The sequence below is a fragment of the Mchenga conophoros genome, linkage group LG13, assembly GCF_057382185.1.
Source record: "Mchenga conophoros isolate Kocher_MC1m ecotype Shallow Benthic linkage group LG13, M_conophoros_male_GT1.1, whole genome shotgun sequence".
Classification (NCBI taxonomy): Eukaryota; Metazoa; Chordata; class Actinopteri; order Cichliformes; family Cichlidae; genus Mchenga; species Mchenga conophoros.
This window is the reverse complement of record NC_140538.1, coordinates 16,367,677-16,392,407: the sequence shown is the minus strand read 5'-3', so window position 1 is coordinate 16,392,407 and position 24,731 is coordinate 16,367,677. Positions and strand designations below refer to the sequence as shown.

Genomic DNA, 24,731 nt, shown 5'->3' with positions numbered 1-24,731 from the left:
CTGAGAGCAGGCTCTAATGACATCATTGATGTTGCCTCAGATAACACCTTGATCATCAACTATGTATGGATCTGGCAAAAGATATAAGATAATGTCAAAGTGAGAGTAGACTGTTTACCACCCTACCATAGGCTGGTAAATAGACCAATATTCAGACACTGAGTCAGGAATTTAAAAAAAGAAATCTACACATGTATCAATAAGACAAATGAACTGTAAATCTTGGGTTCGCAGTGGAAGATAAAATGTATTTTCTAAGAGAAAAATATTTGATGACAGCTGGAAAATACTTTGGGGGAAATAATTATTTGATCTCATGCTGAATTTGTAAGTTTTCTTGCTCGCAAGAAAATGAACGGTCTCTAATTTTTATGGTTGCATTTTAATGGAGATGGACAGAATATCAGCCAAAAATCATGAAGAAAACATGTTACACAAACGTTATAAATTGATTTGCATGTCACTGAGTGAAATATACATTTGATCCCCAAGCAAAACATGACTGGAAATCATAATGATATGACATTTCTTCTAGTTGGTCACCAGGTTTACATTCATGTCAGGAGGGATTTGGGGCCACTCCTGTTTACAGAAACTCTCTAAATCCTTTAGTCTTCTTTTACTGCATCTTGGCAGACCCTCTTGGACTGAAGGCTGTTAATCCATGACCCTATTGTGCTTCCTTTTTACCCACACCTTTGTTGCCTTGAAAATATTTTTGGGGCCACTGTCATGCTGGAAGATCCATCCACAGCTTAGAGAAGGAGGCTCTCCGCTATGATTTTATGGTACGTGGCTCTGTCTATAGGCCCCTCTGTGCAGTGAAGTAGCATGTACGCTTAGTAGAAGAAACAGTCCAAATCATAATGTTTCCACCTCTGTGCTTGACTGTGGGGATGATGTTCTTTGGGTCATACTTAGCACTTCTCTTTCTCCAAACAGGGTGGGTAGAATTGATGCCAAAGAGCTCATTTTTGTTTTCTACAGTCATTGTGTGTTACCAATGGTGTTCTCACTGACTGTGGTCCTGACTGTCTGCAGATCATTTACCGACTCATACATATAGTTTTGGACTGATCCACCAACTTTCTCATGATCATCCTCACCTCATAAACCAAAGATCTTGTATGGAGCTTCAGACTGAGGGTCACCAACAGTTGTCACTAGTTCTTGCTGATGGTCTTGTAACTCATTCCAGCTTCTTTTGACAGCTTTTTGGTTTTGCCCATGGTGGCATAGAGGTTGGTGTCTAAGAAGTATCTGTGACTGATTGATTGATTGATTGATTGATTCATTCATTCATTCATTCATTCATTCATTCATTCATTGACTGATTGAATACTTATTTTACCCACTAAGGAAAAAAATGTGACATTTTAAAAAAGGTAACAATGACCTTGAACTGGTAGGTATTAGCACTAATAGCTCTGAGAAAGTCTTACACTGATGTTTTTGCATTTCCGCCATTAGTTATCTACTTACTATCTACCGTCCATCATAAAATGGGTACACTGGATAACCAGGATAACCCACCATGTCACAAAGCTGAAATCATCTCAAACTGGATTTTGCTGTGTTTTATTCGTCAAACTACATTCTTGAACATAGCAATGAGTTCAGTATACTCAAATGGCCTCCAGTGACCAGATTTCAGTGTAACGTAGCAACTTAGGGATGTAGTGGAATAAAAGATTCCCATTATGAATATGTAGCTGACGAATCTGCAAGAATGATGTGATGATATTATTTTAATATAGACCAAAATTTCTTAGGAATATTTTTAGTGAGTGTAGTTCTTTGTTATTTGTAGCAATATTTTGTCACAGTAACTGTGTATTTTAAGAGGGAGCAGGATAGTCCCTTGAATATATATGAATATTTAAAAAACATATGTTAAATAAAATATTATTCTACCATGGTCTCTTGGTTGTTTTGTTTTTTGTGTGTGTGTTTAAGCTTGACAGTGCAGATTCAAAAGAAACAGTCTGAATTGCATTAGATTTCCTTTTTATTTCAATTAAATATAACCAACATTATTAAGGATTAAACATTTTTAGAGGAAGTGACGTGCTAATGTTTTGAATCGTGCCGTGCAAGTTTGCGGTTGTCACGAATAGAAATCCCTGTACTGACCTGTCTTCCCCGTATATATCTGGGGAAAACCTTTTAGCTTCATGTCTCCATAATTTCTCTCACAGTAAGTTTTCTTCAATACAAACCCGCTCTTATGTAACAGCATTCGTTTAGGCATTCAGCGTTGAGTGTTAGCTTGCTTGTAGTTGTTGTCAGCTAACGAGAAGCCACTTTGCTAGCGCTACTTCTCCAAGAGCCTGCAGCTATTTCTCTAACGAGATGCCCAGATGAAGGTTAGCCTTGTGGATCAACAGACACTTGTGATGTTGAGAAAATACGAGTGATATGTGTGTGAATAACAACACACAATATCGTATAGCTTATGATAGCTAAGCCGTGATGCTAGTAATTAACCATTAGCGGGTAAGTAACAGCTGCAGTGCTAATGCTGTGCTGCAAAGCACGAGAGAGGTCATTGTATAGTTGTGTGTGTGTTGTGCTAAAGCGTTGTTAGCTGCATAGATAGGCTGTTGCTTAACTATCTGAATTAATCTGCCTAATTGCAATGGTAAGTCTTTCCTCAAAGTTTGTAATATTATGGTTGCATCACAGCTAACCACATTTGAGATCTGTCCCGCATAAAAGTCATCGCTGCCTGCTAGAGATGCTGGATCTCAAGCTTTTGTAACAACTGGTTTTGTAACGTGTTTATTTCAGCATGAGCTGACTGTATACCAAATCTGGTAAATGGTGACAGCTGTTAGGTTATTTAAGGGTCTGCATTTGCCACTGCTCAGTACATAACTGACGTGATCATCCAGCACTTTGACTTTTGTGCGTATTCTACCTCACAGCAGGAGAAAGTAATGGACCTCCACAAAATTATCCACAGTGCACTGCAGGAATTTATTCAGACTTACATTACTGATGCAGATCTCAGGTAAGCAGCCCCCAGCCTCATTTAAGCCTGAAAAATCATTTTCTATGGCTTTTGGAAGTAACTTCCTTTCTTACCGTGCCATGCAGCACACTGGATGATGTCCTGTTGTCTTACATCACTGGGGTCCTGGAGGATCTTGGTTCCCAGCAGAGTGTTGAGGAGAACTTTGATGTGGAGGACTTTGCAGAGATGCTAGAAGCTTACATACCTGGCTTTGCAGAAATTGACAGGTAAACAGACTTTCTCCTTTCTCTGGATGGGTTAAGAAAACCACATAACAACTGTACTATGTGTTTTAATGTTATTTCTATTTTTATTTATTTTTTTAATAACAGTTTTTTTTTCTTTTTATTCTGCAGTGTCAAAGTCTGTGAAATGATGTTCAGTCTGGCTTCAAAACTAGCTACTGCTCGGACCTCAGGTGGCAAACATGTTCATTTTCTCAGCGTTTCTAAAAGTGTGATTCTGATACCTCTACTATTCTACTAAATGTTAATTTATTTGTTCCTTTTTATTTAGCTCGTGAAGAAAATGGTATCCCCAAGGCAAGGACAGAAGAGATCTCATTGAAGCTCACCAGCCTGCCCAGTGAGCCACCAAGAAGAGAAACGCAGTGCCTTAAATCACAGACAGAGGGAGCCACTGCCAAGGTTATCGATTCACCTGACATCAGCACATTGTTTTTTTACATATTTGCATTTGTCTTTTTGTCCTACTGTAGATATCATTACATCCATTAACAAATATTCACGTGTCTGTGTTAGCCACCAGTGTCTGAGTGGGAGGCCCAGGAGCAGCACTTACTAGAGATGTTTCCCAAGTGTAGTCTGACTGAGGCTCGCAGCGCCCTGTCTATTGCCAAAGGAGACATGGAGGAAGCTGTTCGTCTTATCATAGAAGGGGATGTTCAACTCAGTCCCACACCTCTTAACGTGAGTCTCTGATACACACAGAAATGTTGGTTTTGTGTTCCTCCTACCTTCCTTAGCAGTCTTTGATGGGATCCTCTTGTCTCAGGTAAACCATGGGAAGAGTATTTCCTCACTGGCAGACCAGAAACTTAAAGAGAGCATCCTTGAGAAGTGAGTAAGAGTGCTAGTGTGACTCAGCAGAACTTTCCTCATTTGTTTGTTTCTTGAGTTTATGACTGTGCTTAATCATACCAGGTACATGCTGGTGGACAGGGAGGAAGATAAGAAAACACACCGTCCCGTCGTTCCCAAAGATGTAAGCTTCCCCTTATACTTCTATTTTCTTCACATCAAATCTGTTTCATGCCTCTAAATCCAGGTGCACTCTGTTGTGACAGGCTCCAAAGAAGCTAGTTCGGTACCACGGTAACCAGGTGGTAACCACGAAAGGAGAACGGTATCAGCTCGTGAAGAAGGACGAGACCGAGGACATGAAGAAGACATATGTCAACCTCAAGCCAGCGCGAAAGTACAGATTCCATTGATGACGAGCACAGTTCTGAAAGAGCAGCTAATGACAGTATTGTTTACACTATTTTTAATTTATTAATTTCATTTAGCCTACATTTTGTTTGTTTTTTCCCAATTAAAAGCTGACATCTGCAGTGTTGTCAGAAGCTTCTTTTGGAAAAGGAAAAAAAAAAAGTTACCTTTTCATGCCTTGGTTAAAACGTTGGATTACAGTGTTTCAGTTTTTTATTGAAAAACTGAAACAGATATTTCAGTCAGGATGTTGTGACTTGCGTTCTTGTGTGTGTTTGTAACAGCCTAACCTATCTACGTTTGGCCATCTCAGCAGGTCTGATGTTGCTCTGACAGTATTGAGGTTGTTTGTTTAAAAAAAAATTAATTTTATTTTTTTTATGCATTTTTCTTTTTAAGCCGTACTGACATTGTGAATGAACCTATATTGATTTCTGTAACTAAGTTTTAGTGGTGCTGTAAAGTTTCTTCTGGACATTAGAATTATCAGCTGTTTTATGTACATATTGATTCAAAGAGGCCAATTTCATTTAGTTTAAAGTTAGGTCCAGAGTTTGTTGGACAAGGACACTGTTGTTGGAGTTTTGCCTCTGCACTCCACCACGGTGGATTTTAAATAAGATAATCGTGATGATTTAAAACATTAATCTTAGATGTTTATTGGTAAAGTCAAGTCCTTCCTCCTTGTTCTTGTGTAATCAGTGGTTTACAACTTGTTTTAAACTTGCTGTATTTAAATTGATGAATTAATTGCAGTTTGTGAAAATGGAGGATATGCTGATGAAATTGCTTTTCTTACCCATGTAAATAATTGCCATTGTGACCTTTAGTTTTTTGTTTTTTTTTCTATGGTCTTTCAGTTGTGGTGTACACACTCAAAACTACAAAAATTGTCTTTGTCCAACAAATTATGCACCTAACTGTGTATTGTAGCCAGTAGGAGTGCTGCAGATATGTTTGTTCAGGCCTTGAATTTTAAATCAGTTTGTTCAGTCCATAAGAGGAAGTCCTGATTGTTTACTTTAACCACTTTCTCACACACGTATTAGGGCAAAAGGATGTTTTAATATGCAAAGTTTTACGGTATTTTGGTTGTTTTGCCACAGAACACTATCGTCCCCTGCATCTCCCTACATTGTTGAATTGCCTCAGGTCTTACTCTCTTTCTCCTGTCTGGCAGCTCCATCTTCATCACCTCCTCTGCACATGTTCAAACCAGCTCAGCTTTGCCTCTTTGTTTCCAGACAGCTAAACCTGAGCTGTCCCTCTGATGTACTCATTTCTAATTCTGTCCATCTTGGTTACTCCCAGTAAAAATCTTGGCGTCTTTAACTCTGCAACCTAGCTGTTTAAGTACTGAATTTAAAACCAGAGGGGAAGAAAACGCATTACAATAACTTGATCTGAAGTCTGACAGAAGTGAGATTTGACAACCTACGGATTCACAGCTCATCCCTAATAAAGGAGGACGTACACTTCACAGGCCTTACCCAGCTGAAAACATGTCCGTATGCTATATAAATTCATTTTTCAAGACATGTTCAAACAACTGCAGCACTCTACTTTCTAACATTACGAAGTTGTGTGTGTGCTTTCTTTCACACCCCTAATGCAGAGTAAAAAATGCTGCTGGATGACTTCATTTTAAAGTTCATTCCAACAGGATTACCTTTATTTTTGATAGAGATGTTTAGATTTTCAAATTCTCCAATCATGTATTTGTGATAATAGATCATGTGCTTTCAGGGTCCGTTTACATATTACCGAAGTGGTTCTCTTGTCACAGCGCCTCTCATCTCGTTTGTGTTCTGTGAGGTTTGCTTCGCATGTGATTGTGGATGTTTTTTTTCCTCTGATTGGATTCTGATTTCTTGTTAGTTGTAGATTAGGATAAATGGGGTTTTCTTTTAGATATATGCGTTGTGTTTCTTTCTGCGTCCATTTGGACCAGCTATAAGCATTTGTTCTAAATGGATGGTATATAGTTTTCCCCTCGGTGTAGTGTAACAGCTGGGTGTTGGAAAGATGTCTTGTTTCTGGTGCTTATCGGCAGCAATGTTATCTTTAAATACTGTATGACGGTGTTACTGTAGAGCATGGAATGGATCCCCTGAAGCTGTTATAGTGACAACCGAAACAGCTTTCCTCGCTCTGAGAAACTGCTGACGCACAATTTATAGTAAATACTAATTTTGTAGACTACCATATGAGTTGTGTCTATTTATTCATGTACATACATAAGGTGCTAAATTTGAATATTTAAGTTTATTATTTAATTTCACAGCTTTCAGTAATCAGTCAACTCTGAAGAAGAAGAACAAACAAACTTTAATCAGAAGAACAAGGAGATGACATTTAAAAAAAAAAAAAAGAAACCACAGGCATCCATCAATAAAAAAGGAAAAAAAAAAAAAAAAAAAAAACATAACTATCTCTGCAAATAAAATCATTCTCATCTTTAAAGCAGCTTAATGCCAGAGTGACAACAAGCATTTTTACTATAAAATTGGAAAATTAAAAAAAAAATAATAATAATCTTGTGACATTTAATACCCTGCCCATTTAAGACAAGGCACGCACAGTAATTAAGTACCCTAGCAAAACAGTCTTATTTTTACAGAGTAATTAGTACTCAACGTTTGATCACTGCACAATTTGTGAGAAGAACAAATGATGATTACTATCAGGAGTTTAAAGGCTGAACCTTGAGCAGAAAGAAATGAAAAAATATTGACAATATATGTATATTTCCATTTCAAGGGTTCATCTCACTGATTTATTCAGTTACATTATGAAGATACCATCTACTGGTTGGTTTGGCACATACTGCACAGGACACCAGTCAGCCACAACATTAAAGCCACTGATATTTAAGTTAATCAAACTGTTCTGCGAAACCATGCTCCTACTGTAGCATTCGTGTGGATGCTACTTTGACGTGCGCAAGCCACCGTACCCCACTGTACTCGCTTTTAATACCGTGGCCACACAGCGTGTACCAAATGGTGTCCCTTTTATTTAATCTACATATTAATAACAACTCGAGAGAGCAGCTTAAACTTCTATGACAGCCATCTTTCAAGTCGCTCTCGCGTCAAGATCTTACAAACCTGTTTGTGTGAAAGTAAAAATACATTTTTCTCATCTACAGATGCAAATACAGCATTTTCACCAGGAATTAAATGTTTGTATACATTACAGAATCATTTAATTTCAAAATAGACGTATGTAATATAACATTCTGATTAAGTGTACTGTAGTCCACATCAAGCTTGAAAAGCAAATGCAAACCTAACCACTAGGTGGTGCTTCTTTGTTGCACTGCAATGGTTGATACTGAGCTACATTCCACACATTTTCCTGCTAGTTCACTAAACTAATAGCATTTTAACATGTGAGTTGTTTTAAACCGGTTTTACACCCTTTAACCCAAGACAACATGATGTGTAATTGTTCTAAGAGGTTTCCACAAATTTCATATTTTCTTTCTTAAAAGTTGCAACTAAATCTGCACTGATCAGCTCATTTCAAGTACCCACTTCTCCTGATACTGGTGTGCAGAGTAGCCCATCCCAAAGAAAGGCCTTGAAGTAAAAACTCAAAGAGCAGTTTATAACACACACAAAGGAAAAGAAATCACTGCTAAAAAGAATGTGACATATTCCTTCAGCTGAATATATGACCCCCCCACAAAAACAAAAAAAAAAAAAAAAAAAAAAAAAAACACTTTTGAATATTACTGTACTGCATTAACATCTGTGCCTATGTCTTTTTTTTCTTTTCTTTTTTTAAACGAGAAGTCTTGCTGATCGTATCCGAAGCAAGTCTTAGGTAGGCATAGAGGAAACGCAGATAAATATTCCCAAAAACCTCAGCTGTAAAGCTGTCTTTGAATTGCAATAAAGATTATGATTATTACAACATAATGAAATGAAATTTACTAGTCAAGCCAAAACTGTATTACTCCATGTATATGACAAATATCCTGATGTGCACTGTACATATAATACCCCTCTGACTCTTTCATTAGTGGTTAAAATAACAATGCTTCTCTACCAATTTCAGACAATCAACAGCTTGAATTGTAAAACTGAGACAGCTCTGACAGATCGGTACGAATAGACAAAAGAAAACGAGAACATGAATGTTTGATCGATGTTTCTTCTGTTGCTTTTGTATTTTTCCAATGACAATGGCACTCGAAGACTGAAGCACAACGTTTTCATGATGGCCGCTTATTGCCATGCAGTGATGCGTAGCTCCAAAGACAGTGCTTACACACACAGCAGTGTCAGCATCACATGCACACAGTTTCCAAAGCAGTCTAGTCAGCAGTTTTTAAGGGTAGGGGTCTAACTAAGATCCTGCTCGTATCGCCCTTTGATCATTGTTTTCAGCAAAGGTCCGACCTACAGTAAAAGAAAAAGGGTTTTTTTGTTTAGGATAAGCTACATCACGTACTCTTACTACACGGTTATGCTCACTGCATTGTCCTGAACTGCATATATATCTTTCCTCTGTACTAAATCAGGTAAGCCATAAATATTCACAGTAACTGGGTTGCTGGAAGGGTCAGCATGCCCCAGTGATTTCATGTAACAGGTGACCTAAATGTGGATCTTATTTGATGTTCTAGAATCAGGCAATGTGACATTCATGTGCAACTTTGTGCAGTCATGTACACTGCCAGTACTTTAGAAACCGCTCTTTTCTTTTTTTTACCTCATGTGGATCTCCGAGTGCTTCTCCCAGCATCTTTTCAATATTCCTCATGATGGCTACTTTCTGATGAGCCCGCAGAGGGTATTCTATCCTCTTAGGTGTGGGGGCACCCTGGAAGTACATGTAATAGCTGAGCAATCATGAACAGACATGTGGTGGCAATATACCACATGTTTTAAAGTAACTGTACATACTTTGTACCAGAAGTTTACAGTGATTGTCACTCCACCATTCAGCAGCGATTCAATGTGATGCCACCTGAAGACAGAAGAAAAATACAATCAACTAAATCCAGTGAACTGAATGTGTTAGAGCAAAATTAACCATCACTTAATCCCAGCATTACAAATGCAAGTAAGAAACTACAAGCAGTCTAAGTGAAAATAAAACAGAATGTCAATGGTGTAGTACCCCAGTATCCCAATTTCTTGTAATGTGTGAAGTACACAAAGTAAGTGATATGTTTTCTTGTCATTGGTTGTCTGTGCATTACTGGTGTTAGCATCAATCAATCAATTTATTTATAAGCACATTTAAAAACAACACAGGTTGACCAAAGTGCTGTACATAGTAAAAAAGTAGATCAAACACACACAAAGAACAGAACAAAACTCAGTGACAATTAAAAGCTAGAGCGTAGAAATGTGTTTTCAAACGGGTTTTAAAAATGTCAAGTGTTTGAGAGATCCTAATTTCAAGATGCAGACTGTTCCAAAGTTTGGTTGCAGCAATCGCAAAGGCCCGATCTCCTCTGTTTTTTGGCCTGCTTCTAGGGACAACTAGAAGTAATTTATCAGCTGACCTGAGAGTTCTACTAGGAGTATTTTTAGTTAACAGATCAGAGAGGTATGATGGAGCTAATCCATTTAGAGATTTAAAAACAAGCAATAAAATCTTAAAATCAATTCTACAACGTACTGGAAGCCAATGTAAATGAGCCAAGACTGGGGAAATATGGTCATGTTTACGTGTGCCGGTCAGGAGTCGAGCTGCAGCATTTTGAACTAGCTGAAGACGAGAGAGCAGAGCCTGGCTGATACCAAAATAAAGACTGTTACAGTAGCCAAGTAGTCAAGCCTGGATGAAATAAATGCATGTAGTCAGCAAATGACAAAATGTTCTTAGTTTTTGCAAGTGCCCTGAGCTAGAAGAAGCTGGCTTTTACAACAGAATTTATTTGTTTCTCAAATGAAAAGCTGCTATCAAAGAACACTCCGAGATTCTTTGCAAGCACTGCAAATAGTACAATCTCAGTTTTTTGGTCGTTTACATTCAAAAAATTTAATGCAAACCATGATTTAATGTCATCGAGGCAGTCTAGCAACACTTTTAGAGAGTCCGTAGAATTATTTTTAAGAGGAAAGTCAATTTGAAAATCATCTGCATAACAGTGAAATGAGATTCCGTGTTTCCTGAAAATAGAGCCTAATGGGAGCAAGTAAAGGGAAAAAGAGTACTGGGCCCAGGATAGATCCCTCAGGAACCCCACATGTAAGGTAAGTGGATGTGGATGAAGAGCCACCAAACCTGACAGAAAAACTTCTATCAATTAAATAGGATCTGAAGCATTCAAGTGCAGTTCCTTTAATACCCACACAGCTCTCCAGTCTTGATAAGAGAATCCCACGATCTACTGTATCAAATGCCACACTTATATCTAAAAGCACAAAAATGGCAGAGTTACTAGAGTCAGCAATTAATAAAAGATCATTAAGAACTTTTAAAAGCGCAGTTTCAGTGCTATGTAGCGCTTAATGCATAATGGTGGCAAGAAGACCTCTACGCTGCCTTCTTAATGACCACGTCCTCCATGATCAAGACCAGTAAGATCATAATCCATGTACAGGAGGGGTTTCAAGCGTACGACACGTGGGCCACCAAAGGATCCAATCCAGCCCACAGGATGCTTTTGGAAAAGGTGGTATTTTAAAGGAGGAGGCCAAAACTTTTGAGCCTTTAACTGCATTTTCATTAGTTTTAGTCTATACCAAGACATAACCTGTAATAACCTATAATCTGCCATACACCAAGTAGCTCAACAGATAAACACCAACTGCAAGAAAATTTTACTTTTTTATTGTTAGTATTCATTTTAAAACCATTTACAATAGGATTTGGGGTTTTTTTTTCCAATGATTTTACAAAGTAAATAATGGAACCGTCTTTCATTTCTTTACAGTACAAGCCCTGCTGACCGGTTCATTTGATTTACCACAGCATTATGTTGACAAACAGATATATTGATGAAATTGTACTTTTCTTAAGACACATTTGGCATTAAATACGCAGGTAACCTTCTTCACACTCAAAGTAACAATTTTGAGGTGTATTTCTTTATACGAGATATTGGGCAACATCTTTACTGGTCCACCCCATTTAAGATGAAACTGAGCTTTATGTGACACATGACGTAAAATGATTTTTGACACCCCTGATCTGAAGGAAATCAAGTGCTATGCAACACATACAGCAAGTCATGACATCACTCGTCAACACAGAGACTCATGTCAACAACCTTGCTAAATGGTTTAAACTGAAAAATGTACATCAGGAGCAAGAATTTGGTTAAACTAAGGAGTGCACATGAAGTTTATGATGGAGAAAATGGAAAAATGCTCATTAAAAAAAAGGGACCAAAGGGTTTGTTCACTGTGCACAAATTTCACCAAAATCTGACTAATGCTCAAAGCGGAGTAGTGGATTGTGAATCGTGGACAGATGGACAGACAACTGACTCCTCCCCATGGCACAAGCTCATTTGTCCTTTGGCTACATTAGCTAAAATAGCAAGGCATAATACGATGAGCAGACATGTACTGAGTGACAAAGTGACACAAGACACTACTTTTACACTAAAAAAGGAAAAGATCATGTTTTAAAACCTCTTAAATGACAGAGGCGGAATACAACGCACACTTCCTCCTCACATGGATGTGAAAGTGCGACTCAGAGAACTCCATCACATGACACATTAATGTCACGCTTGCTTTTTCTGGGCTAATTAATGAGGCCAACCTAAACCAAACGACTGATGGATAATCCTGCAACAGCCTGCTAAGTGCTTAAATAAAACAAAGCCATGCCGAGAGCATGAAAACACAACAGCTGACAGGGCTTCCAAGAAATGTTTGTACACATAAGATTGATAGAAAGATCACAGAGATATTATTCTTACCAGTACATTGGGATGTAGAGCACGTCTCCGGGGCCCACGACAGCCTCATAGCCAACAACATTTTTAAAATTTGGAAACTTCTCATGGTCTGGATTATCAAAATCAACCTATAAATGAATAAATAAATTATATAAGAAACAGGAACATATTACTCATCTGTCTTCATGAAATATAAAACACATTTAAAAAGGTGCAGATTAAAGTTATTAAGGTAAATTAATAAAACAAATCTAATGTTATCACATTAATGACGTCATTGGAATCAAACTTGGGTGTATTGCTACATACAGCACACAAAAGTTTGGTTTCACTCATCAAAATGTGAAAAATAATTATATTAGAAAGTTAAAGATGAAATATTCTTTTCAATATATTATGCAATGTTGTATTATTTTTTGTATTTCACAGTTTTTACAGTATAAAAAAAGGAAAGGAGCAAAGTGCAAATGAAATAGAACCCTAACCCTTAATGCAATGGAGCTAAGGCTTCTTTATAATCATAACTAATTAAAAAATAAAAATATTACTAAAACCTTATCCAGTTTTCATGTGCCGTCTATGCAACTGCCTGGTGTGACACATTTGAATAATTATGTTACTAAATTCCACTAAATGTGTTGTTAATGTGTTTCAGCTAGCAAGAGATTATTTAAGCCTAGCTGACGCAGTGAGCAGCTTCTCATCTCTAAAACAACTCTGCAGCTAGACACATCCTGTGGTTGTGGCGAAGATAATATTCTGTTACTGAAGGGTCAAGTTACTCTCCTGAATCAAGCACAGAAAATCACTTAACAACTCAACAATCATCTTTGAGTTAGAAATGTGGTTTTAAAAAAAAGTTTTATAGAGAAAGCATTATGATCTGGGGTTGCTTCGGTTGGTCAGGTTGAGGTTTAAGAGAATTACAATTTAAAAAGTGAGGTGTATAAACTGAACGACCAGGTTTTTTTTAATCAAAGGCTTTTTTTCCTGAGCTTCCAAGATTAATTGGGCTCAAATTGCGAAAGAGTGGTTCAGGGAGCATGAGACATTTTCACACATGGACTGGCCACCCGAGTCGAGACCTTAACCCCACTGAGAATCTCTAGGATGTGCTGGAGAAGACATTAGGCAGTGGGCCAACTCCCCCACTGTCAACACAAGAGCTTGGCAAAACATGAATGCAACTCTGGAAATAAATGCTGTGACATTGCACAGGTTTATAAAAATGATGCCACAATGAACGCATGCTGTCATCAAAGCTAAAATTGGTCCAATGAACTATTAGACTGTGTGCCTTTTTTCTTTTCCAGGCAGCGTATATGGACACAGTGCAGGCATCTGCACGTGAGCATGGCCGAAAGCCTTTTCGCAGGATGGAGCTGGCTTTGGACCGGAGATCAAACATATGAAGCTTTCTGTGTGTTGTGCGTGTCAAACAGGTAAGTATACAATGTTGGGCAAGCGTCACCTTTCAACCCATCATTTCATCTCTAACAGAAAACGCAGAGTGGCACAAACACATACTGGCACTGTGAAAATAAAAATCTGATAGCCTACAGAAGAGAAGGCTATCACAGGATAAGCAAAGGTAACAGTTTCTTCAAATTTGTAATGCAAATAAGGAGTTCAAACAAATGCCGCAGGGCAAGTCTGGAAGAGCAAGAAAACTGCATGTCGGATTGCCACTGATGACCTGCAAAAGACTGAGAACATTTTAACAGTCTCTGGAGTGGTGGTGCACGGTCTTACTGTGCAGCAACACCTCTGCAAGTTTGCAAAGTAACATCTAAGCAAGCCTGACACAATTTGTAAATCCAAACTGATATTGTTGAAATAAAACTGACACCAATAAGCAGCCTGGCTTAATAATATGAACCCCTCCTGAATGGAGCAGCTCAAACACACTTTGGGTTTGTGCTGCAGCTAGTAGTATGGGAACATTTAACCGGGAAGAACGCATTTATGTAAATGCCAACTCCTGGAAGCACATAATGATAGTTTAAAATCCATAACAGCAAGGAACACAAAATACAGGTTGCACCACAGCCCTCAGGCCCTTAAAGTGAACATCAACAATATATTTATAAACCTCAAAGGAGAAGAGCATACAAGACCCATACAAGAGAATAACACAACTACACATCTTGCAGGATAAATTGGTGAAAACTTGCCAAACAAGAATTGAGACTGAGTAGAAAGAGGAAAGAAAAAAAACATCTGTATGGCTTTGGCAAAGAGGGTGTCATTAAGCAGAGAGTGATCCTTTCCTTTTTTTGTTATTTTAAAACTGCAAAAAATTTAAAAATTTAAAAAATGGAAATAACAGTGTCATCTTGCTGAAAGTTTAAAGAAATTTAGCAACTTTCGGGGTGGCTGTAGCTCAGGAGGTAGAGCATGTCAACTGCTGATTGGAAGGCTGGTGCTTCGATCCCTGGCTCCCCCAGTTTGCATGCCAAATATCCTTGGGCAAGATACTAACCCCGACTTGCTCTCCGATGCATCCATCGGAGTATGAATGTGTATGAATGACAGTTAGAAAGTATAGATAACTGTGTATGGGTGAACCCAGCATGTTGTATAGACTCCAGTAGAGTAGAAAAGCGCTATACAAGAATCAATCTATTCATCTTATTCTTTAATCATTTGACCAAATTTCTGCACCTACAGTACAACTTACTTGGCTCTGTCTGTCACAGGGGTGATGAACAGGGTATGGATAGAGACATTCAAACTGGTCTGGCGGGAAGAGGATGCATCTCTTATGGCCTTTAATCTGTGCAAAGAAATTCTGCTGCTCGTCATAATGCGCTGGCGTCACATTGCCTGCGGTGACAGATTAACAGAAAATGTAACGCAGGGGTGACAAAAATAACTTTGAACTTATTTTCTTTCTGCTGCCAGAGCCTCACCCTCCATGCCAATGAGCAGGAGGTTGGATGTCAGCTGTCCCCAGCTTCTCTTGGCTTGCTGCTTGTTGATCCAGTTCCAGTTGAAACCAAGAAAGTCAACAACGATCTTCTTTCCTACTGTGTCGTTCAGCGTCTGCTGCAGATATACCCTTGAAATGCACGAGAAAAGGGCACATGCAAAATGTATGAGCCTGAGACAAAAGTGGTATAAAATACACTGGCATTATAGTGTACAATGACAACTTGTTTACCAGCTCCTGTTTCAGCTGACTACATCTCCTTTACACCACAAAGAGAAATTTAGCATTTAAGGAAGTGGCTAGTTTAAATCCAAATAGGTAAAAGCCGCTTTGCGTGTCGGCAAGTCAACAGTCAGCTCTCTTTAGTAAATGATCTGTCTGTGTGTGTGCTGCCAGGCCAAGTCAGGTCACAGGAATAAGCTTCTCCCATGGTTCTCTGGTGGAAATGCTTAGTCATGGCCACCGCTTTCCTCTGCTGCATTACGCTGTGAGTGTAAAAACCCTTCCCTGTTAAGTACACCTGCAGCACAAGCACATCTTGTCCCTGACATTCAATGAGGCCCTCGTGCACCATATTTCTATACTTAGGGGTGCACTTAAGTGGTCCGCAGGTGCGCATGCGCTGTCAAAATAAAAGACGCGCACCAGATAAGAAGTTGTAACGCGCGTTTGCGTACATAAGATTTTGTGGAGGAGGACAGACATTTGTTTAGAACTCTTAAAGATGTCGAAGAAGCAAGCTCCTTTAAGCAATTACTTTGGTGTTCCTCCACCTCCAAAGAAATATCAGGAGTCCGAACCGCAAAAGAAGCACGTATTCTCGGAAAAGTGGTTGCAGGAGGCGAGCTGGTTTCAAACAAATGATGAAAACACAGAGATGGGGTGCAGAATATGCCATGAAAATCCCACTGTAGTGGACAAAAACAGTACCTTTGTACGCAAACGCGCGTAGCAACTTCTTAGCTGGTGCGTGTCTTTTATTTTGACAGCACATGCGCACCTGCGGACCACTTATGTGCACCCCTGTCGATACGCCTATATAACAAACACACCGCTTCGACTAAAATATCATTTCATCCTACCTTTCATCTCCTCCCCTTTCCTCCGTTTCGTGCATTTGATCCACAAATTCGTTAAACTTCATTTCCATTCGCTGAGACTTCGGGACAAAGTTCTCAAAGTTGCACATTTTTTTCTCATCGTAGTAAAGGAATTTGTGGTTTCCTGAAATGTAAACAGAGAACTCTCCGTTTCCAATGTTGTCCTTGAGGTATGCGATATCCCATTTGAGAGCTGGGTACACGAGGTTTGTGTCTGTCAAAACCACCGGTTCCTGAAAAAAAATAATAATAAAAAGCATTTCAACACAACAGAAAAATCTAACTTTATTTCACGCAATTGAAAGGTGACGTAAGTGACTTTGAACATGGCATTGTTTATGGAGACCGGTCAGAATACTTCAGTCTGATAGGAGGAAAAAGTAACTCATCACCACTCATCACGCCCAATGCATAAGAGCATCTCTGAATACAAAACACATCAAACCTTGAAGATGGGATACAGCAAGAGAAGACCAGAATGGAACATGGACCATGTCCATTTCGCCTTGTATCAACCATTCACGCTCCTGGTGGTGGTGAAACGATGTGGAGGATATTTTCTTGGCACACTTTGGACCCCCTGAGACTAACTGAGCATTATTTAAACACCACAGCCTACCTGAGCATTGTTGCTGACCATGTCCACCCCTTTATGACCACAGTATCTTCTTCTGATGGCTGCTTCCAGCAGGTTAACATGCTATGTCACAAAGCGCAAATTATCTTAAACAGGTTTCTTGAACATAACAATGTTTACTGCATTCAAATGCCCCCCCTATTCACCAGCTCTCGATGCAATAGATGACCATCACCATTATAGTGAAATGGGAGATTTGTATCATGGGCGGGACTCCAAAAATTCTGCACCAACTGCGTGATAACAGCATGTCAATATGGACAAAAATCTGCCAAATGGTTCCAGCAACTTGCTGAATCTACTACTACTTTTAATTCTTTATGGCAGCGTGGAAAAATCTCACAACTAGACTTCAGTAGATTGCAGATTACAGTCAAGTGATTTCTGTTTTTCTACTCCACCCAATTCAAGCGCCTAATCCTAGCTGCAATGGCCATCATAGGTCAAAAAAACCCAAAACAAAAACAGCTGGCCACTGTTCGTCTGCAATTAGCGCAGGCTGTCAGTCCACTGTTTACCTTATCTGTCAATATGCCAATTTTCCACATCTATTTACTCTGAATGACAACGTCAAATTTTGTGAAAGGAGTCCAATATGAGTTGATGGATCAGTGAAGTTCACAAGCATGTTTTGCATTTTTTCATATTTCAAAGGTCTGACTTCAGTTCAGGAGATGAAACGTGGGGTGAGAAGGAAGAGGATGAGTGGAAAAGAGGGAAAACAGAGACTTAATGAAAATATACATGTAAAACTGTTAAATAGTCAAACAACTACTGTATTGAAGACAGACAACTTGGTGGCTTTTGCGAATCTGTGCCCTGTCTGTTTTTTTATGGACTAATTCTAGGCTGTTAAAATGCATCAATCTGTTAGAATATGTAATTATACACTAATAAGTGTAAATCTTTGATTACAGTGTTCTTTTTGCCATTAGAAATCCAACCCAGTACTACCAGGCATACCTAATATAGTGGACAGCGAGTGTACAATGGTAGGATAAAAATGTAAAGTTTTACTTTACATTTCTCACCTTTATGACCAGCACATAACTATGCTGCATAAATTAAGAGGAATGCAAAAAGACTGCTGAAGTGTCTTTCAAGGGCGACTTTTCAAGCTTTTAAGTAAAAATAATAATAATAATTAATTAAATTATTAATTACACATAAAAAATAAACATTAACTGTTGCTGCGTGTATCACCATGTTGATTTTGTCGCATTATTGTTCATAAAATCTCCCAAAATATTTGTTTAATAACTGCTCTGAATGCCATTAAAATAAATATATCCCAGCAGCTTGCAGCGGGCTGCACGGGGAGTATATGGCAGCACACTCTGAGCTACGAGGCCTACGTGACTAACTGAACGTACACCGCTGCGCGCGCCCCCGCCGCCCGCGTGTCTCGCACGTTGTGCACTGTACTGGTTCTCGGCTTCACTTTCACCGGACAACTGGGAGAATTTTCGGTGGCAAAGGCTTGAAATGATGCTGTAAATCCTCGACGCCGTCAACTAACTGTAACGTTTTGAAATATAGACACTTTAGTTATGGTCTGTGTTTAAATTAAGATGGCAGGTGGAAGCAAATAAGGGGGGAAACTGCCATTTACTTCAAATACATCTTTTTTTTTTTCTTTAGTTTTTACGCCCGCGCTTTATGTGCGTCGTTTTAAAATAGTTAAATATATCTCATTATTTTCCACTCTGCCTTAATACTGCTGGGAAAGAGAGTCGGTAGTTTTAATATGGATGTTTTTGTTAACATTAAACAGCTAATAAGGCGACACAATTGACATGTCACATTTGAAGCCGTGTTTGGTAGCTACAGGGGTCACTCCTAGCACAACCTGTGATCTACATTACACATACCCCTCAATGTGTCTTTTTTTTTCACTCATGTATTAATGGTTGAATCAGAATGGCTGCAGCTGTTAAAAGCAGTCTCTCCAATATGACAACACCAAATAAACAAATTCCAGTGTAAAAGATGCCTATGATAATGAATAAACGGGGGCAATTATACTCATTTGATTATCTCTGAGTGCATTTCCCCACCCTAACCTGCCTTTGCTAAATATTCTACACCATCATACATATTACTATTTTTTAACTGTTGCACAATTTGCAAAGTAGAGATCTTGAAGCCCAAATACAGATAACTGCACCAGTTTTGAGGAAGTTGGAAGAGCACAATGTGTAAGAAAAGGTGTGAAAATGTGTAAGAAATTTTCACTTCCCTTGTTCCATATATGGTAATAAAAATGAAGTGTGAAACGTGAGTAAGCTTGACAATATTACTATCCGTGTTCTGTTACTATTCTTAGATAAACATGTCTCAAGAGCTGAAAACTGTCATGGATTAGTGTGCAGAAGAATAATAAAAAGCAGAGCAGGAAGCTGGTTTATTTGGAGAAGTATTAGTAAGATGACACATCTACTTCTGTGCAAACCAATTCTGATTACAAACAGAGAAAGTGTCAGCTCTATTAATGTGCCATTTTGCAATATGCTTTTGTTGGGCACATACACCTACTCCATAAAGTTTTATAACGCATACCATATCTTAAATGAGGAAAGTTAATATGGTTAACAGTACCTTTATAGCTCTATATTCCACATTAAATTCTTGTGAGACAACACTGAAGTGATTAGAGTTTTCTATGGGGAGTGACTTAGGTGTCACTTCTTTTTAAATGCAATGGCCTGCATAGAAGCCATTCACTTCTTTGCAGGCCATGCACCTATACATGATTGGTCAGTGGCCCATCAGTAAACTCCTGTAACGGGTAACTATTGTCTAGAGAGGTCTCTTGGTAAAAGGCTCCAGCTAAATTAAACAAAGAATAAGAGCAATAAAAGACAGTGGACGTATTATGATATTGTTTGCCTGCTCAAGATAGAAATTATTACAGCCTCAACCTTAAGCAGACGAGGCATGCATTTCACTTCCATTTGTTATGGTTGGAATTAACCTACAGCTGTTTCATCAAGAAGTTGGGGAGAGGTGAAAAACCTATATCAGATAAGACACCACAGAAACGCTGATTCTTATAAACACTTCTGTGTGTAGACCACAATGATGATCACCCCAAACAGCTCTGCAAAGTCACAAAGCACAGATACCGGATCTGCTTATATTAATACGTTTGCGTCCAAATGTGGAAGAAAAAGAAAGCATCTTGCTTTGGGTGTAATGTGCTGTCACGAAAACCCATTTACAGTGCCAAATTCTTACATGGCAAGCTGGAACTCTGAGGATTTGAGCTTGAAAATTAAAGTCTCTGTACTAAATTTAAATGCATCATACAGATTTATGTTGACCACACTGAGCTGATGTAGTGTTGTGATAAAGCAAGGCTAAATCTGTCCAGGATGTGTCCTTGGACACTAAACAAAACTCTAAGATTGTTCGCGATCTTTCACTGTCACCGCGTTGGTAGATAACCTGAAGACTGATATTTCTTAGATGAAGCTGTTACTAAAATGTTTGTGCTGCAGCGGTACTTTTTTGGTTTCTGTAAAAACACGGGGTGCAATTTTAGCGAATCTTAGAAGTTCCCATAAGCTAACTTAGCAATTTTACCTCATTGTTTATTAGCATTTCTGCTCTCGGGTCCGTGTGAGACAGCCTGGGAATGGGCTTGGTGGGGAAAGAATACTTTCGGAGCTGGGATTCATCCCAACCCCGGCTCTGGACGCCAGAGAAAGCGGCACCACCTTCGCTCGTCGCCGGGTCAGCTTCCACCACGGTCGCCGCTGCCATGGTCGTCGACAAGCGCTGATTAGCCGCCTCAGTCTTCCCCTGAATAAAACAACCATACACCGGTTTTCGCTGCTAACGATATCCCGCTAGGCTACACAGTCAGCAACGGCACTTTCTTACAAGCTTTTCCATTCACAATTATTAATCGGTACAAGAAAATGTGCACAGTCCCACAGAGAGCACACAGCTCCGCTCCGTGCAACTGTTTGTTGACAGCTAGAAAACAAACGAAACCAACTCATATATACTCTGGTCTGATAATGTGATGCTCAGAATATCGGACAGCGACTCCTAGCGTTGTGGCTGACTAAATGCTACTATTGCATCTATTTCCTTTCACCACAAGGGGGAGCAGTCGCACTTACTTTTTTCACAGTTGTGCAGAAAGTCGATAGCAAAGAGGCAACGAGCCCATCAGTGATAGGTTAAAAGTCACACTTATATCATCTAGTGTGCAGATACAAGCTGGAAGACTTTGTTAACTGAAAAAATATGTCCTAATTAGAGCTCAGCCTACATGTAATATGAATATTTTATTTAAGTGCTTCACTTTATTCCTCTGTTATGCAAAATTTTATTGCATAAATCCGATATTGCATGGTTTTCAATACAGGAAACGCTAGTGTAATTTTAACAGGACTTTTAATTCACAGTGACAATTAGAATAGTTTAATATAATGGACATCAATTATATTGTTCTATACAATGGCAGGGCAAACGATGGGGCTGAGTTGGCATTGACCCCCATAGTTAAAGTACCATAACCCTCAATCAGTGTAAATATACCTCCACCATCCACTTTATTAAATACACCCTATTAGTACTAGATTGGACCCTTTTTTGCCTTCAGAACTCCCTTAATTTTTCATGCCATGCATTCAGTCAGTTGCTATCATGTCCAATATAGAGACAGAGTTGCTGCAGATCTATAGACTGCACATCCATGGTGCACTCCACTCCACTCCACTGCATCCCAGAGGTGCTCTATTGGATTGAGATCTAATGACTATGGAGGCCTTTTGAGTACAATGAACTCCTTGTTGTGTTTAAGAAACCAGTTTGAGATAATTTGAGATTTAAGGCATAGCACATGATCCTGCTGGTAGCAGCCATCATAAGATGGGTACACACTGCTCATAAGGTGGTGTGGTGTTTGGTCTTTAAATGATGCGCAGAGGAACTACTAAGGAGGAGCCCAAAGTGTACCAAAAAATGTCCCTCACCCCGTTACACCCAACACCACGGCTGAAAGCCTGAACTGTTCAATGTTGTTTGTGCCAAAGGTTGGCCCTATCTTCCAAATATCGTCATGTTCAAAGTCACTTAAATTGTCTTTCTTTCCCATTTTGATGCATAGTTTGAGTTAGGCAGGTTAGCTAGACCATATCCTACATGTCTAAATGCACTGAGTTGTTGCCAGGTGATTGACTGAGTAGACATTTGCATTAATAAGCAGTTAAAAAGGGTACCTAACAAAATGTCCAGTGAATGTGTAACTATGTAATGTTAAATAATAATATTTGCAAGTTTTAAAAGACAGACTCCCCCCTCACCTACCTCACAGTGGTTTGGTATAGTGGACTGAAACCTGTCTTAATATGACAAGACATCCTGAAAATAATGTAGAGAAACACAAACTCTTACTTTAGGGACAGAATGACATTTATTGGCGTGTTATTTAATGCCACCATAATCATAAAATGATATAAAATAAGATCAATCACACACACATTAAATACATGAAATACAATAAATTAGGACCAGAAAGAAAGGATGGCAGCGGCTTTATTGTGTAGTAGTATGTACATTTGTTTGTGAAACCAAAGATCCCTGGTTCAACTGTGGGAGGAGGCACAGATCCTGCAAAAGCAAATATGTGGCCCTATCTACTGTGGTGACCCCTGTGTGAATAAGGGAGCAACTGACAGTAGCTTCTATATAAAATATGTAAGAAAAAATAACAAAACTGATGAAGTTAGAAGCTCCGTGAAGGAAATTTTACATTAAACAAACGTGTTAAAAAGCTCCACGTGAGGATTGAAACTGTAAACCAAAAAGCATGTATTGTACCAAAATACTCTTTTAAATACTTTTGTTGAGTAGTTCCATGTTAAAGTACTTCTACTCCATAAGATGTCAGGGGGAAATATTGCATTTCCCCTTCAGTGCTTTAATTTCTCAGCCATAGTGGCGGGGATACTCTTCAGATTATAATAATAATTAATATTTTTCCTGTAATATTCTGAATTCAAGACTCATACTTTGAATACTAATTTAATTTGATTATGTGTCCCAGTAACACCACACAGTACCCCAGATGAGCCACCTATATAAGTCAAACTTTCTGCTTCAGATAAAGGAAGATGTAGTATTTTGATAGTGTGGCTCTTATTTCAGGAAAAAGACCAACTGCTTACAACAGTACTGGTCTTAACAAAGCACTGCATATTAAAAGTTTCATGAAAGTTAATCAGTGATGATCTGAAACATGAGTCTTTTTTTACTCTAATATTTAGGTACTCACACACTATGCCATGCTCAGCAGGCTGATTAGCCGATGCTGCCTTGTTCTGTTATTTAAATAACAACTGCTTTTAATGCTACACATAATTTTAGTTCAATAATGCAAATGCACTTCCTTTATGTGTTTTCTCCTGATTCAGTATTTATGTTCCCATGCTTAGTGTTGTTTGTTGTGGAGATCAGTGAGCTGAGCGGATCCCTCTGATGCTTTATTTTTCCCGTAGTTACTCACAGCCAGGAGATCAAACAGCCTGGTGAGTCACAAGAAACTTGTTGCTCCATCCTGCTGACCAATACCAGCAAATCTACCACTGCTGTCTTTTCCCCAAACAGCTGACAAAGCAATCACTCTGTGTTACAGTGGATCTCTACTGACGAATAGAAGCTGTTCATATCTATAGCACTTCCAAAAGTTGCAACAAATTTTGGCATTCATTGAGTTTTATAAAGCAGAGTAGAGCGCATAGTGGAAGTAAAACTCATCTGTACTCATCTGTGTTGGCTTTCATGCTGACCCTCTCCCCTCTAGGTGTTGCAGGTCTAAAACCCCTAAGCCATAAATCCTATAAGCTGAGGATTCTCTGAGGCATTATAAGTCATTTTCCCAACTTTAATTGTTTGCAAACAAAAATACTCCACATCAAAAGCTCAAAGTCTTAAAATTAGGTTTTAATACCGACGCTACTGTACAGATTAAAAGAAAAAAAATCTTTTATACATTATGCATCTCGCTGTTTTGGTTCAGAAGTTCAGATTAATTATTTAAACTGTGAAAGTAAGCAGCTGCTTTAAAACAGATCCCACAGTTCCCGTGTGGTGGTGGTGTAACCTGCTTCCCTGTCACCTCAGGCTCATGTGTTACCGCAGATTGAAAATGGCAGGGCCGGCCCGAGAGACGGAAGTTAAGACCGCTCGGTCAGAGGTCGTGTCACCTCTGCGTGGTGGGAAACTGTGTGCCCGGCTCAGCGACGAACACTTTGCGCTGTTTCACACATCCGTGATAATATTTGGTTAATTCAGGTCAGCTCTCTTCAGTTCATCAGGGTGTGTGGTAGCGCATTTGAGGAAAATGCTGGTGTTTGCATCAAACTTTATGTCTGTCTGCCAGCTTTTTTCTTTATTGTAGTCCAAATATATTGAAGGTATTTAATAGTAATAAAAAAATTATAGTAAAGCAACGATTTAGAGTTAGAGTGAGCATTAATGTTCTCTGTCCTTGTGAATCTTCTCAGCGGATCTTATAGTCCAGCCCCTGATTTTAGATCTCATTCAGTGAACAGGAGAATAATTTCACAGATGTGTCAAACTGCTCAACTTTAACCTCCTAAGACCCGAACTCTTTCATGGCACGCACTTTTAGTTTCTCTTTGCTATTTGGGTTGATTGGGACCTGATGAATGTAAAAACAAAGAATTACAGTGGGGCAAAAAA

The 24,731-nt window shown here is 38.9% G+C and overlaps 2 protein-coding genes across 3 annotated transcripts; one reads left to right on the top strand and one right to left on the bottom strand.

The window, feature by feature from the left end:
* The first annotated feature begins 1,968 nt into the window (after positions 1 to 1,968).
* cuedc2 (CUE domain containing 2) lies at positions 1,969 to 6,849 on the top strand. 2 transcript variants are annotated; one of them, XM_085296738.1, is made up of 9 exons: positions 1,969 to 2,197; positions 2,928 to 3,013; positions 3,100 to 3,243; positions 3,373 to 3,434; positions 3,533 to 3,663; positions 3,778 to 3,945; positions 4,031 to 4,095; positions 4,180 to 4,240; positions 4,323 to 6,849. In XM_085296738.1, the coding sequence occupies exons 2-9, from the start codon at positions 2,940 to 2,942 to the stop codon at positions 4,467 to 4,469; spliced, it is 852 nt and encodes a 283-aa protein (XP_085152864.1). In that variant the 5' UTR covers positions 1,969 to 2,197; positions 2,928 to 2,939; the 3' UTR covers positions 4,470 to 6,849. The 2 variants fall into 2 exon arrangements, with proteins under 2 accessions (XP_085152864.1, XP_085152865.1); XM_085296739.1 differs by lacking the exon at positions 1,969 to 2,197 and adding an exon at positions 2,208 to 2,496.
* Positions 6,850 to 6,857: 8 nt separating this feature from the next.
* hif1an (hypoxia inducible factor 1 subunit alpha inhibitor) lies at positions 6,858 to 20,983 on the bottom strand. The gene is made up of 8 exons (XM_085296737.1): positions 20,598 to 20,983; positions 16,358 to 16,608; positions 15,256 to 15,404; positions 15,024 to 15,169; positions 12,365 to 12,471; positions 9,384 to 9,447; positions 9,190 to 9,300; positions 6,858 to 8,876 (listed from the first exon to the last, which is right to left on the bottom strand). The coding sequence occupies exons 1-8, from the start codon at positions 20,775 to 20,777 to the stop codon at positions 8,820 to 8,822; spliced, it is 1,065 nt and encodes a 354-aa protein (XP_085152863.1). The 5' UTR covers positions 20,778 to 20,983; the 3' UTR covers positions 6,858 to 8,819.
* Positions 20,984 to 24,731: the final 3,748 nt, after the last annotated feature.